Source organism: Enhydra lutris, unplaced genomic scaffold (genome assembly GCF_002288905.1).
Source record: "Enhydra lutris kenyoni isolate GAN:26980312 unplaced genomic scaffold, ASM228890v2 scaffoldscaffold58, whole genome shotgun sequence".
NCBI classification, from domain to species: Eukaryota; Metazoa; Chordata; class Mammalia; order Carnivora; family Mustelidae; genus Enhydra; species Enhydra lutris.
In genome coordinates, this window is record NW_019154142.1 from 17,602,740 (window position 1) to 17,619,139 (window position 16,400).

The window sequence follows — 16,400 nt, forward strand, 5'->3', positions numbered from 1 at the left end:
TTCATTCTTATGAGGTACACCAGGTCACTAAGAACTAAGTGAACCTGCCAGGTTTTCAAGCTCCAAACCTCTAGCAGGCAGGCGGCTTCTTCACACGGTAACTGCCTCCAGGGTCAACAAACAGACACTCTCTCGTGGACTTTCTTGAGGAACACACTTTGTTCTCCCTCTCCCTGCCTTAAGCCCTTGATATTCACCTAACCCAACAAGCTAAACCCCTTCTCCTAGGGTCCTTTGGATTATTCACACCCTAAAAACCTTCCATCTTGACTGAATCCAAGGACCTGACCTCTCCAATTCTTTGGTGAGTACCACAAAAAAAAAAGACAAATTTACAAACTGGGCCACCACAGTTTTGCTGTTTCCAACCTTAGTATGAGCTCTGACACTTAATTTTTTAAAAACATGTCGGTTCTCTCTGCTTTCTCTCAGAGGCTTCTTTCTTCCCCCAGGCCACCTCCCTCAGACTGTCTCCCTAGTCCTGACATAGCACAACCTCAATAGACAACTCTGTCTCTCACTTGATTTCGTGGACAAGGAACCTCGTCAGGTCCCTGACCCTCATCTGGGAGCTTACCTAAGTCCACATCTAGCATCGTCTCCTGCCCTCCAGGCTTAGCACTTGATGGGTCCCACTTCTCCTGTCCAAGACTAAACTCCTCTCCAAATACCTCTTGCCTATTTGAGACCCTATGCCTATTGTCATTATGGTATCTCATGGACATAGCTCCATTCCTGGTACCTAGGAGGATGCTTTCAGCTTTTACTAACCAAAGAATGCCCCAAACCCTTCACCTTCAGTTTTGTTCTCTTCTTTCCCTTATCACCAATTTGCTTAATGAACTTGCATTCTTTTAAAAAGTTCCCTCTTTTAACACTGGGCTGGCTTTCCTCCTTTAGCTACTCTCTCTTCTCTCAGCCAAACTTCCACCTTTTTCTTTCCTTCCTACTCTCCTTTTTTCCTTTCTAAATCCAAAATGCTATTTGTTAATTTACAATGAAAAAATATGATTGTGAGATGGGCTGAAATATGTGTGTTCCTAGAAACAGCACATCCCTTCCCAGTAGGCAAAGCATAATAATCAGAAAGTTGTCTGGTAAGCTCCGATTCAGGAAGATAAGTTTAGATGGTATCTTGGTATTTCTGGTCTATACGTGCACTTTCTACTTCCTCACTTTTCTTTCACACCCTAAACCACTGCATTCTTGCTTTTACTTTCTTCTACTCCCCTATAGCTACTTTCACTGAAGTTACCAATGGGTTCCTGATCAAAAGTTGCAGAGAAAATAAATATTCTGGACCTTAAGGTCCCAGCAGTATTGGACACCTCTCACCATGCCCTTTCCTTTTCACTTTTGATTTCCTTTAACACTCCTCCTCTAACCTTGACCATCCCACATTCTCATGCTCCTTCCCCAGAACCCTCCTCTTCACCCTCCTTGCTAATAGTTCCTCCCAACCTTCTGCGCTGGCCCCTTTCCAGCCCACCTCTTGACCATCTGACTCTTCCTGCCTCATCTTCCTGCCTCATCTCCTCTCATCTGACTTGCTGCAAAACTCTCCTTGCTGATATTTGCTCTGAAAAAAAAAAAAAAAGAAAGAAAGAAAAGAAGAAAAGGTCTTGTCTCTGAGTCTGAGGGCCATGGGTTTTGAGGAAGATCTAACCAGTGAGGGGTGGCTAAGAAGGAAAGATATAGCTGAGGTGGGGGCAAAGGGGCGGGGTGGAAGGACGTTCCTATAGAGCAGACAGGGCTTGGGGAGCTGAGTAGATCTCACATCAAGCCCTCCTGTCAACTGGCCTCTTCCCACAGGGTTCAGCTGCCCAGGCACAGGCACAGACAAAATAGACCATGGGGTTTGTCCAAGAGTGAGTGCTTCCTAGAGGACAGGAGAATTATGGAAATGACTGCACCATGAAGCCCACTCCTGAGGACAAGGAGGGTTTAATGAGGACATGGGAAGCAGCCAGTGGACCTAAGGCCAAATTAGGATGTGCTATGAACCTCTGTGAAACCCACATGAAGTACTCCTTGCTTTGCACTATGGTCTCTGGGGAAGACTTTGACCGTCACATGTATTACACTGGATACTGTAATCATCTGTTGAAGAGTCTGTTCCCTCTACTACACTGTGAGTCCCACTTCAGGATGTGTGTCTTATTCTTCTTTGTCACTCCACACTAGCCTGGAAGAGGACTAAGGAAGGTTAGGAAACTTGCTCATCACCTCCAAGGTGGTGAGAAGTGGATCAAGTTTCACATGCTCTGTGACCTCAGGGTACCACAAGCCAGTCTTCACTGCACCCTGTTATTTATCAATGTTTTGTATGTAATTTTTTAGATGCAAGTAAAATAATATTCACCAAGATAGAGGAAACCTAAAACTATGGCATTTACAAAATGTTTATGATATTTTGCATTGTTCTAATTTTAAGAATACTGGAAAAGCCAAAGTCCCTCTAGTAGGTTTGAATAAATTAAAATCATTTAAAATGAGGCAAGGCAAGCTTCATATAAATTTAACTAAGATGAAAATAAACATATCTTCGAGGGAGTTAAAGAAGCTTTAACAAATGTTCTTTCATTAATGAACTATCTGAAAAGTTCTTTGATTGTCAGCTCCTAGAGGGTAGGAAGTGTGTTTGCTGAATTAATCTTATTCATCTATGAACCAGCACAAGACTTAGTAAGGAAGTAGCATTCACCAAGAGAATCAAGAAAGCACTAAATACTGCTTTTGAATAAATGTAGTACCATTTGTCTTATTTCTATACTTTTAAGAGCACTAATTTTTTGGTTCAGATTCCCATTATCTTGGCGACATTTGACAAAAATGAAAAGGTAAGTGTTCTGCAAGATGAGTTCAGGATTAATTTTCACTCGCAAAAAGAGATAGTTTTTTTTAGTAGTTCACAAACAATATCTCACAATGGAGAGCACACCTTTTAAAGCACAACTCAGGATATTTAATGCTTCTTTTGCTTCAGTATTGTGAATTTCAAGTAGAAATGATGTGGAGCATTTGTGAATTGGGTCACAATGTCAAATGCTACAGGATCCTGTAAAATCTGACTATCTCTAACATCTTAAATTAAATGCTAATGGGCATATCCATACAGCCTGATTTTCTGAATTCATCTCTGCTTGTCTCATTTTAAAAACCATGGACAGGTTTCAAGGTGTCCTGACCCCAAAATGGACAGAGAAAAGGGAGGGAGTATGCAGAGGCAGTGAACATGCCAGAAATATTGAACCTCTAAAGAAACATCCATTTTGTGTTTTATGGAACAGAAATAAGATCCTAAAATCCACACTCTAAAATCCTTACTTCCTTCACCTCAGGCAAAGCTTTCAAACTACCAGAAGTATGCTTGCAAACTACCCAATCCCCCATCAATTAAATTGGAAATACTTGATTATTTGGTAAAGGATAAGGAATAGCCTCAAATATTTTTATTTGCAAAAACAAAGCTGGGTAATGCTTCTAAATCAGTGATAGAGTGACATATACCTGCCTTGTTTTTTTAAGGGGGCCATTAGCAAATCTAGTACCCCTCCCTATCCATGGTTAGATTCACAATTGATTTATTATAAGCTGGTCCTGAGGAAAGAGGCAGACGACAGAAGGTATTAGAAATGTCACTGGTGATTTCCTTTTCTTTCCAATTAAAGTTATTGTACTGTACACAGGGAAGTGAGTTTTTCATCTCAAGTACACAGTAGGGAGAAACAAACCTGAGAAAATTGTGATTGTTTTCATTAAGTATGGTTAACACAGGCAGCATACATTAGTGCAGAGGAAGAACAAATGAAATGTATTTCCTTTCACAGTGGGGGAAAAACAAAGTGATAGAGCAATAAGATCTATAATAAGTTGATACATTTAATAACATGGAAAAGGAAACATACAGACCCATATTGAAAGAGAAATCAGCTTGATATCAGGATGATAGATCTAGCCAGTCTAGGATGAGCTTCTGTGGTTTTCTAAGGTCTCACCAAAGAAGAGGTAAAGTAGTTATATCTTTAAGAATATATAAGGAAACTGCAGCATTTTTTAAGAGCTAGTTTTATAACCAAGAAAATAGGAAAGATTTATTAAAATATTTGTGAGAAAGTCACATTAAATTTAGGAATGCATTAATAACATATGAAAACTAAATGAATCAATGGAAGGAATGTAAGGTGGAAGAAAATATGAATTACATTGATTTCATTAATCCATCATTGTTTTGTTGCCCAAGTCAAGCACAGACCTATTCCTTCTATTAGCCAAGGCTTATTTATACCCAAGTTTGAAATTTCTTCAGCAAAGCCTACAAGACATAGTCCTGGTGGCTATTTTCTTTGTATTTTCTGTAATATTGAAATATATACTTTAAGATAAATGAAGTTTTTAATCTAAATATAGCTACATATACTAATGTTCACACTTATATCTAATGTTTATTTGGTATATAAGACCAGCAATTTATTGGAGCCATCTCATTTATCCTCTTCCTTAATCCAATTCTTAACTTCATTCATTAATTATGGAGCACTTAAATCCTGACATGAGCTACATTTCTTCAATGAAAATCAATGAATTGCCAATAATTGAGGCATTATCCCAAGAAGCCAAGACTAGAGCTGTCTCCTTGGTTATTGAGAACAGCAGAAGGAAAAATGGACAGAATACAAATGAATTTAATTTAAATGCAAGGGAGAATTTTGTTAGACCAGATGTTAAACAACTAGAGAAGATTATTGAAGAAAGCTGAGAAGTCTTCAAGATTTACTTAAAGGTGATTGCTTCTCCCACTTATATCAATGGATAAATCATCCAGGCAGAAAATCAATAAGGGAACTATGTCTTCCAATGACACATTAGACCAGATGGACTTAACAGATATATACAAAACATTCCAACTCAAAACAGCAGAATATAAATTCTTCTCAAGTGCACATGGAACATTCTCTAAGAGGGAGAATGTCTTGTTTTGTTTTATTTTGTTAGGCAACAAAACAAGTCTGGATAAATTTAAAAAGATTAAAACCATATCAAGCACCTTTTCTGATCATAAAGATACAAAACTAGATATCAATTAGAAGAAGAAAAAAATGGAAAAAACTAACATGTGAAGGCAAACAACATGTTATTAAATGAACAAAAAAATGGGCCAATGAAGAAATAAAAGAGAAAATGAAATAATACACAGAGACTAATGAAAATGAAAACACAATGGTTGAAAATCTTTGGGACACAGCAAAAGCAGATCTAAGAGGGAAGTTCACAGTGATACAGGCATACTCAAGTAACAAAAAAATTTCAAATAAACAACCTAACCTTACACCTAAAAGAACTATAAAAATAAGAACAAACAAAGCCCAAGGTCAGTAGAAAGAAGAAGACAATAAAGCTCAGAAAGAAAGTAACTGCAACAGTGAATAAAAAAACAAACAAACAAACAAAAACCAAAAAAACAAAAAAAAAACCCAAAAGGATCAGTGGAACCAAGAGATGGTTCTAAAAAATAAACAAAACTGATAAACCTTTAGAATGATGACTCATCAAGAAGAGAAGAGGACTCAAAGAAATAAAATCAGAAATGAAGATGGAGAAGTAACAACAAACATCACCAAAATACAAATAATTGCAAAAAACAATTATGAAAAATTTTAAGATTGTATATATTTGAGAACAAGAGAGCGTGAGCAGTGGGTGTGACAGGGTTTAGCTAAAGTAAGAGGGAAAGAATCCCAAATAGACTCTCTACTGAGTGTGGAGCCTAACACAGAGCTCAATCTCAAAACCCTGAGATCATGACCTGAGCCAAAACCAGGAGCTGGAAGCTTAACCAACTGAGCCACCCAGGCACTCCCATCTATGAAAAATTTTATGTCCACAAATTGAACAACCTAGAAAAAACAGATAAATTCTTGAAAACATATAATCTTCCAAAACTGAATCCAGGAAGAAATAGAAAATCCAAACAGACAAGTTACTAGTAACGAAAGTGAATTTGTCATCAAAAACTCCCAACAAATAAAAGTCTAGGACCAGACAGCTTCACAGGTGAATTCTACCAAACATTTAAGGAAGAGTTAATAACTATTCTTTTCAAACTATTAAAAAAAAAATGGAAGAGGAAGTGAAGCTTCCAAATTCATTCTGTGAGGCCAACATCACCTAAAACCAGATGAAAATGGTACAAAAAATAAAACTACAGGCCAATATCCCTGGTGAACATGGATGCAAAATTTCTCAACAAAAAATGAGCAAATTAAAATCTAAGAATACATTGGGATCATTCATCATAATCAAGTGGGATTTATTCCTGGGGTGTAAGGACAGTTCAATATCCACAAATCAATCAACATGACACATCACATTAACAGAACAAAAAATAAAAACTGTATGATCAGGACTTCTGAAGAAGATGCCAGAGTAGGAAGAACCTAAGCTCAGCTTGTCTTGAAGATAAAACTAGATAACAACCACCTCAGCATAAATAACACAAATATGACCCAAAAATAAAAGAACAGACTCTCCACAGCTAAATGTAGATGAGAGGCTACATCAAAGAGGGTAGGAAGGGCAGAGATGCAGTCAAGAGCTAAACGGATCTATGGGACTGTCAGTGGAAGGGAGGGACTGCTCAGCCCACAGAGGAGAAAGAAAAGACTCTCATGACAGGAAGCCTACACAGGGAAGATGAATCCCATAACATTTGGTTCTGAAAAGAAGAGGGGACAAAATTCACAAGGTCTTACAACCAGAAGGATTTAAAACCTGGAACTTTAAAAAATCAGCAGGCTTGTGGGCTGGAAGGGTGAGAGAAAACTAATTCTTCACCTTTAAAGAGAGCACAGTAAACAGTCCCACATAGATACAGCAAAGAAGCAGCAATTTGGAAAACACCTGGTGCATACAGGAGGCAATTTGTTTGTTAATCTCAGAGTGCATGCTGGAGGGATAGGGATTATTGGGAGACTTTTCCAGGAGGAAAATAGCTGGTGGGCACCATTTCCCTCCCTCACCCTAGTCTAGATACAGGGACACCAGCTGGGACCAGCACAGTGCCAACACTCTCCACCTAACTTGCTAAAGGCACCCATCCATGTTGTCCTGCAGACACACTCACCAGCCAGGCCTCAGCTCCAGATTCCCTCCAACAACAGAACCACACAAACCTTGCTAACACCACTTGACCTGCCCCAAATGCTTCTCTGGGTCCACCTCCTCCATCTCAGCCTGCTCACTGGAGGCAACTGCAAGTCTCCTCCCACCAACACACACCTTGCTGGCACCATGCACCACATCCCCACAGTCTCCTACAGTTCAGTGATACTACATCTCTAGCAAATACCTGGTCTGACTCAATATAATCCAAGGTGGCCCCACACTGGCTCACTAACAATGCAAGGACCAAACCCTGACCACAACAGGCAAAGAGAGCCATTGCAGATGACTGGACAAAAGGCAAATTCAGCTGAACCACAACAGCAGAGCACGCACTACACACATTCAAGACACCCCTAAAGTGCCAGGTTCTGGTGAACAGGGGACATTGTACTGTAGAGCACTACAGGACCTGTTCTTCATAAGGCCACTACTTTAAAGAACAGCAGATGTAGCTGACTTTCCTAACACATAGAAACAGACACACAGAGTTACACAATATGAGGAGACAGAAGAATATGTACAAAATAAAAAACAGGACAAAATCAGAGCAAAAGACATAAACAAAACAGAGATAAGTAATATGCCTGAGAGAATTTAAAGTAATGGTGATAAAGACACTCACTCGACTAGAGAAAAAAGAGGAGCTCAGGGAGACCCCTGACAAAGAGAAAACACTAAAAAAGAACACATCAGAGGTAAAAGACTTGATAATGAAATTAAATGTATACTAGGTGGAATACATACACTAGAGGAAGCAGAAGAACAGATCAGTGACCTAAAGGACTGAGTAATGGAAAGCAATCAAGCTGAACAGGAAAGGAAAAAAATAATAAAAAATGAAAATAGACTTAGGGAACTAAGACATTATCAAGCATAATAACTTTTAAATTTTAGGGATCCTAAGAGAAAAGGGAGGAAAATGGGCAGAGAATTTATTTGAAGAAATAATAGCTGAAAACTTCCCAAATTTGGGGTTGAAACAGAAATTCAGATCTAGGAGCCACAGAGAGCCCCCAACAAATTCAGCCTAATGAAGTACATACCAAGACACATATTAATTAAAATGGCAAAAAGTAGTGATAAGCAGAGAATTTGAAAAGCAGCAGGAGAAAAGAAAACAGTTACATACAAGGAAAACCCAATGGTCTATCCCCGATTTTTCAGGACAAACTTTACAGGTCAGAAGGGAGTGGCATGATATATTCAGAGTGCTAATGGGGAAAAAAACCCTAAAGGCAAGAATATTCTATCCAGCAACTCTATCATTCAGAACAGAAGGAGAGATAATTTCCCAGACAAACAAAAGTTAAGGGCACCCACAACTACTAAACCAGCCCTCCAGAAATGTTAAAGAGGACTTTGTGGTGTGGGGGGAAGGAAAGAGTATAAGTAGGAGTAAGAAAAGCAGGAAACACCAAAGTAGTAAAATTAAGTACAACTATAAAAATCAGTTGGGGGAGGGGGTGCATGGGTGGCTTATCCATTAAGCCTCTGACATCTGGTTTCAGCTCAGATCATGATCTCAGGGTCCTGGAATCAAGTCCCACATCAGGCTCCCCAATCAGCAGGGAATCTACTTGTCTCCCTTTTCCACTGCCCCTCCCCCTCATGTGAATGTAATCTCTCTCAAATAAGTAAATAAATCTTTAATAAAAGTCAGTCAAGGTGGAGCACCTGGGTTGCACAGTTGGTTAAGTGTCTGACTCTTGGTTTTGTCTCAGGTCTGATCTTAGGATCCTGAGATCAAGCTCCAGCCATATCCGGGTCCCCACTTAATGTAGTGTCTGCTTCACATTCTCTCTCTGTCTGCCCCTCCTGCTCATTCTCTCTGTTTCTCTCTCTAAAACAAATAAATAAATCTTTAAAAATAATCAGTTGAGGGATTCACAGAATAAAAAGATGTAAAGTATGACACCATATACATACCTCGAATGTAGAGTGGGCAGTAAAAAAATACATTCAAACTTAAGTGACCATCAGATTAATATAGACTGCTGTATGCATGTTACATATACACATATGGGTAACCACAAAACAAAAACAAGTAAGAATTAATGAAAAAACAAAGAGAAAGGAATCTAAGTATACCACTAAAGACTCAACAAACCGTGAGAGAAGAGAGCAAGAGAAGATAGGAACAGAGAAGAACTATAAGCACAATCATAAAACAAGTAATAAAATGGCAGAAAGTACATGCCTATCAATTATTACTTTGAATGTAAATGCACTAAACACTCTAATCAAAAGACATACAGTGACAGAATGGATAAAAAAGGAAGACCCATCAATATGCAGCCTACAAAAGACTCATTTCAGACTTAAAGACACATGCAGATGGAAAGTAAAGGGATGGAAAAGGATTTATCATGAAAACGGAAGTAAGAAAGAAAGCCAGGGTAATAATACTTTTTTTTTTTTTTTTAGATTTTATTTATTTGAAAGAGAGAAATCACAAGTAGTCAGAGAGAGGGAGGAATCAGGTTCCCTGCTGAGCAGAGAGCCCGATGAGGGCCTCAATCCCAGGACCCTGGATCATGACCTGAGCCAAAGGCAGAGGCTTAACCCACTGAGCCACCCAGGTGCCCCAGGGTAGTAATATTTATATCAAACAAAATAGACCTTCAAAAAAAGACCGAACATGACAAGAGACAAAAATACACTATATAATCATAAAAGGAGCAATTCAACAAGAAGATATAACAATTGTAAATATTTATGCACCCTAGAGGGAAGCACCTAAATACATAAAACACCTAATAACAAAACATAAAGGAAGTAATCAATAGTAATACAAAATAGTAGGGGACTTCGTAGTAACACAAAATAGTAAGCCCCACACTTAGATCAATGGATAGATCATCCAAACATAAAATCAACAAGGAAACAGTGGCTTTGAATGACACTTGGACCAGATGAATCTAACAGATACATTCAGAACATTCCATCATAAAACAGCAGAGTACACATTTTTTTCTAGTGCATATGGGACATCCTCATCAACAGATTACACATTAGGCCACAAAAATGTCTCAACAAATTCAAAAAGATTGAAGTCATGCCATGCATCTTTTCTAATCCCAATGCTATGAAACTGGAAATCAATCACAAGAAAAAAATCTGAAAAGAACAAAAATACATGGAGGATAAATAACATGATGCTAAACAATGAATGGGTCACCTAAGACATCCAAGAGGCAATCAAGAAATACTTGGAGATAAATGAAAATTATGACAAAATAGTCTAAATTCTTTGCGATACAGCCAAAGCTGTTCTAAGAGGGACATTTATAGCAATACAGACCTATCCCAAGAAGCAAGGAAAATCTCAAATAAGACACCTAACCTTATACCTAAAGGAGCAAGAAAAGGTTGACTTAAAAAAACCAATAACCAGTAGAAAAAAGGAAATAACACTGCCTAGAGCAGAGATAAATGAAATAAGAACTAAAAACAAAACAAGACAAACAACAACAACAATAACCCACAATAGAACAGACCAGGGAAACCAGGAACTGGTTCTTTGTAATGATCAAACCTTTAGCCAGATTCATCAAAAAGAAAAAGAGAGTGAGAGAGAGAGAGAGGACTCAAATCCAAAAATGAAAGAGGAAAAGAAACAACCAAAAATATAGAAATACAAAGGATTATAAGAGAGTATTACAAAAAATTATACGCTGACAAATTGAACAACCTAGAAGAACAGGATAAATTCCTAGAACCATAATACTTCCCAAAACTAAATCAGGAAGAAACAGAATATTTGAACAAATTTATTACCAGCAGTGAAATTAAATCAGTAATCTGAAAACTCCCAAAAACAAAAGTCCAGACCAGAAAGTTGCACAGGTGAATTCTACCAAACATTTAAAGAAGAATTAATACCTATTCTTCTCAAATTATTCCCAAAAATAGAAGAGGAAGGGAAGTTTCCAAATTCATTCTATGAGGCCACTGTTAGCCTGATACCAAAACCAGATAAGGACACCATGAAAAAAAGAGAACTACAGGGCAGTATCTCTGATGAAACACAGATGCAAAAATCCTCAACAAAAGATTATCAAACCAAGTCCAACATTACAGTTAAAAAAAAAAAAAATCCACCACGATCAAGTGGGATTTATTCCTGGGATGCAAAAGTGGTTCAATAGTCACATCTATCAACATGATACATCTCATCCACAAGAGAAAGAATTAAAACCATACGATCATTTCAGTGAACGCAGAAGAAACATTTAACAAAGTATATTATATTCATAATAAAAAACCCTAAACAAAGTAGGATTAGGTGGAACATACCTCAACATAATAAAGGTTCATATATGACAAACCTACAGCTAACATCATACTTAGAGGGGAAAAAAAAAAAAAACACAGAGCTTTTCCTCTAAGTTAAGGAATAAGACAAAGATGTCCACTCTCACTACTTTTATTTAGCATAGCACTGGAAATCCTAGCCATAGCAACAGACCAGGAGGGAAAAAGAAAGGTAAGGTATCCAAATTTGTAAGGAAAACGTAAAATTTTCACTGTTTGCAGATGATATCACACTATATACAGAAAATCCTAAAGACTCAACCAAAAAAACTACTAAAACTGACAAATGAATACACTGAAGTTACAGAACACAAAATCAATATATAGAAATTTTTTGAATTTCTATACACTAATAAGTAACAGAAAGAGAAATTAAGAAAACAATCCCATTTACAATTGTGCCAAAAAGAATAAAATACATACAAATAAAATTAAACAAGAAGGTGAAAGACCTGTACTCTAAAAGCTATAAAACATTGATGAAGAAGGGGTGCCTGGGTGGCTCAGTTGGTTAAGTGTCTGACTTTGGCTCAGGTCATGATCCCTGGGTCCTGGGATCAAGCCCTGTGCCAGGCTTCCTACTCAGCAGAGACTCTGCTTCTCCCTCTCTCTCTGACCCTTCCCCCCTCCCCTGCTCATGTTTGTGCTCTCTCTCTTTTAAATAAATAAATAAAATCTTTCTAAAAAATGATGAAGGAAATTGAAGATGACACAAACAAATGGAAAGATATTCCATGCTCATGGAATAGGAAAACAAATATTGTTAAAATGTCCATACTATCCAAAACAACCTACAAATTCAATGAAATCTCTATCAAAATACCAACAGCAGTTTTTGCAGAACTAAAACAAATAATCCTAACATTTGTATGGAATCACAAAAGGCCCTGAATAGCAAAAGCAATCCTGAAAATGAAGACTGAAACTGGAGGTATCATAATCCTAGATTTCAAGATATACTACAGAGATGTAGTAATCAAAACAGTGTGGTACTGGTACAAAAAAAGAAACATAGATCAATGGCACAGAATAGATATCACAAGAATAAACCCATACTTAAGTGATCAATTAATCTTTGACAAAGTAAGAAAGAATATGCAATGGGAAATACACTTAAATGATATTGGGGAAACTGGACAACTACATGCAAAAAAATGAAACTGGACCACTTTCTTATACCATACACAAAAATAATCTCAAAATGGATTAAGGTCCTAGAAGAGAGGACAGGCAGTAATTTCTCTGACATCTGTGATAGCAACATTTTTCTAGAAATATCTCCTGAAACAAGGGAAACACAAGCAAAAATAAACTATTGGGACTATGTCAAAATTAAAAGCTTCTGCACAGCAAAGGAAACAATCAACAAATCTAAAAGACAATCTAATGAATGGGAGAAGAAATTGCAAATAAAATATCTGATGAAAGATTAGAATCCAAAATATATAAAGAACTTATACAACTCAACACCAAAAAACAATCCAATTTAAAAATGGACAGAAGACATAAACAGATATTTCTCCAAAGAAGACATATAGATAGCCAACAGACACACAAAAAGATGCTCAACAACACTCATCAACAGGAAAATGCAAATCACAATCATAATGAGATAATATCTCACACCTGTCAGAATGGCTAAAACCAAAAAAGAAACAAGTATGGTGATGATGTGGAGAAAAAAGAAACCTTGTGCACTGTTTGTAGAAATGCAAGCTGGTGCAACCACTGTGGAAAATGATATGTAGGTTCCTGGTGTGTGTGGGGGGAATACAGGGGCACCTGGGTGGCTCAGTTGGTTAAGCATCAGGTCGTGATCTCAGGGTCCTGGGATAGAGCCTTGCATCGGGCTCCTTGCTCTGTGGGAAGCCTGCTTCTCCCTCTCCCTCTGCAGTGCTCCCTGCTTGTGCTCTCTCTCTCTCTCCCAAATAAATAAATAAAATCTTTACAAAATTACAACTACCATATGATCCAGTAATTCCATTACTGGGTATTTATCCAAAGAATACAAAAACACTAATTCGAAAAGATTTATGCACCCCTGTGTTTACTGCAGTATTATTTCCAATAGCAAAATTATGGAAGCAGCCCAAGTGTCCATTTATATATGAATGGATAAAGAAGATATCCCTAATGGAGTATTACTCAGCCATAAAAAAAGAATCAGATCTTGCCATTTGTGACAACACAGAGGGGCCTAGAGGGTATTATGCTAAGTAAAATAAGTAAGAAAAAGGACAAATTACCATATAATTTCACTTATGTGTGGAACCTAGAAAACAAAACAAACAAATATGCAAACTAAAAACACCAGAAACAGAATCATAAACACAGAGAACACACTACACTGGGACTTGCAGTGGGAAGGTTGGGGGGTGGGTAAGGGCGAAATACATAAAAGGGATTAAGACGTACAGACTTAAAAAAAAAAAAAAAAGTGATCATCTCTTTTAAGCACAAATATCTCAAAGTTACTCTTAGTATTTAAATTATCTGATTTTCCTATTTCTCTTTGTCCTTGACCTGGAAATTCAACAAGTTCCATCTGGGTTACAAAATGAGTATCCTCCAATTAAGAGAAGATGGGACCTTCTTCCCCAATAGGCAACACTTTCAAAGGAGAACAGTTTAGGTCTTTTCAAGAATTGGATTGGAAAATATAGGTTGATAATGTGGTGCTGATAACTTATGCCTCACAGACTCCTTCTGTACCAGTGGAAAGGCAGCCATGAGGGATTTGCAGGAGTATGTGGCATGGATGAAACAAGACTGGCAATTAGTGGAATACTGCTGAAATTGGGTCATGGGTACACGGAGTTCATTATACTAGTCTCTTTTTTTTTTTTTTTTCATAAGCAAAAGTCTTTAAAAAAAAAACTGAAGAAAATGTAAACTACAATAGTAAGTATCCCCAAATAGTAAGAAAGGGAGAGTAAGCAAGAATAAGGAATTTAGGTTGTCAGGTATAACTAAAACCCACAGATAATACAGAAACATTACTTTAGCCAATAATTTAAATCCCTTCCCTCCATGCATAGCATGGCTCCTATCTGGGTATATACCTTTTACTGTATCCATCAGAAAGGATTTAGTAGGTTTTTACTTTGCCTGCCCTGTCTTTGATGAAACGTCTCTTAGTTGTAAAACAGGATGAAAAAAAAAAAAAAGGCAAAGTATCTGGATAAACCACAAAATGCGCAAAACAGTCCATGAGTATCAAAGATTGACAATCTAAACAAAGAAGGTTTGATGGAAAAAGGATGTGATGGGCCATTAATTTCCACCTTATACTTTAATCACTCAGAAAGTCACAGAGAGGTCAATTACTTCCAATTAACATCGCTCTCTCTAGAGTTGGTGCCCAATAAGTGAATGTTAATTAGCTAACATGGCATCCTTGGTTCAGTGGCTCAATTATACATGGCCACGACTACCAAAGCTTGATTTTTAAATTTATGCCACAACGGAAGTGGTTTTTGAAAAATCCAACATTACGAGGCATGTTCTACCTGATATCCAAAGAAGACCATCGGCCACATATCCAGCATGGCATGAAAGGGATCGGTCAAAGGACTGCACAAAAGTCCATTTGTTCTTCTTGGGGCAATATCGCTCAACTGTAGGCAGAACCTGGCGCAGTTCATTTCTACCCCCAACCGCATAGAGGTATTCATCCATGGCACCCAGCACAAAATGTTCCCGGCAGTTTTTCATGGGTGCTATCTCGGCCCAGGAATTACTGCGGGGGTCATAGCGACAGGCAGTCCTCACGGCACATGTCCGGCCGCTAGCGTGCTCAACTTCTCCGCCTGCTACAAACAGAAAGTCCCCCATGACTGCCACACAGTGATGGCTCCTTCCCACGGGCATGGGAGCCAGCTCACTCCAGTTGGCAATGGCAGCTATGAGAGCATTCTCCTGGTCAACAGGATTGAAGTACCGAAGTTCCTTGACTTTACAGACCTCACGCTTTTTCCCGCCAATGATATACAGAGTGTCTGACTGGAAGCGCGGTTTGGTCCTGCAAGTTTGCCAAACGGGCTGTGCATAGATGCTCTGGTGGTATTCCAGGGCCTCATTGACAAGAGCGGTTGCAGTTTCGCTTGCCTGGACGAGGGGGTGGGACAGGGCAACTGTATGGAGAGTGTCCACATCCATCAGGCCGAAGCGGATGTACTGCAGGAGCTCATCCATGTACTGGTAATGGCAGTTGTGTTCCAGCCACCTCACGGCTAGCTGAAACAGAGGGAGGGGGGATGAGAGAATGCAGAGGTAAGGAAGAGAGCCACAGTGACCGTGTAGGAGCAGGTCACCTTGTATGCTTTCAGACACCTGACGATACATCTTTTTTTCCTACAAACCCTGCAGCAGGAGACTATCTTGACACTCAGCTGAGGAGTCTTGTTCTCCTGCATCCGCAGAGACACAAAAGAACTTGAGCATTGTCTTAGAGGTCAAAAGCAATGTTAAACTACACTGACAGAGACTTAAGGTAGCACTTGGGGTGGACAATAATCACTTTTCAAATACTGAGAGTACTGCTGAAAAACAGCCTGTTCCCTTGTTTCATGCAGAGGAGGCTTGGTACAACCCAGGAATATCAACGATGACCAGTGTCGCCACAGCAAAGCAGCTCATGTCAAGGTGCTGTATCCATACAAGGAACGTAAGAAAATTATGTGATCATCTGAGACTACGGGGCGTACTTGAGAGAGAATCAATATGACACTAGTAGAACGATTTAGAAAGAAAAAGAACTTTTTCCCCCTGTCCCTCTGGTAGGTCTATCAGGAAACAAGAGAAGAAAAAGAAAGATTGTAACCCATCAATTTTATTTTTTATTTTTTTTTTTTAAAGATTTTATTTATTTATTTGACAGAGAGAGATCACAAGTAGACAGAGAGGCAGGCAGAGAGAGGGAG

General features: G+C 38.4%; 1 protein-coding gene across 1 annotated transcript in view; it reads right to left on the reverse strand.

Annotated features, from left to right (window-relative positions):
* The window catches only part of LOC111158304 (kelch like family member 32), a 201,235-nt gene that overhangs the window by 49,631 nt on the left and 135,204 nt on the right, over window positions 1–16,400 (reverse strand). Inside the window, exon 6 of the mRNA XM_022520257.1 lies at window positions 14,988–15,714. Coding sequence (XP_022375965.1) covers window positions 14,988–15,714 — 727 coding nt within the window. The remainder of the gene's footprint in view (window positions 1–14,987; window positions 15,715–16,400) is intronic.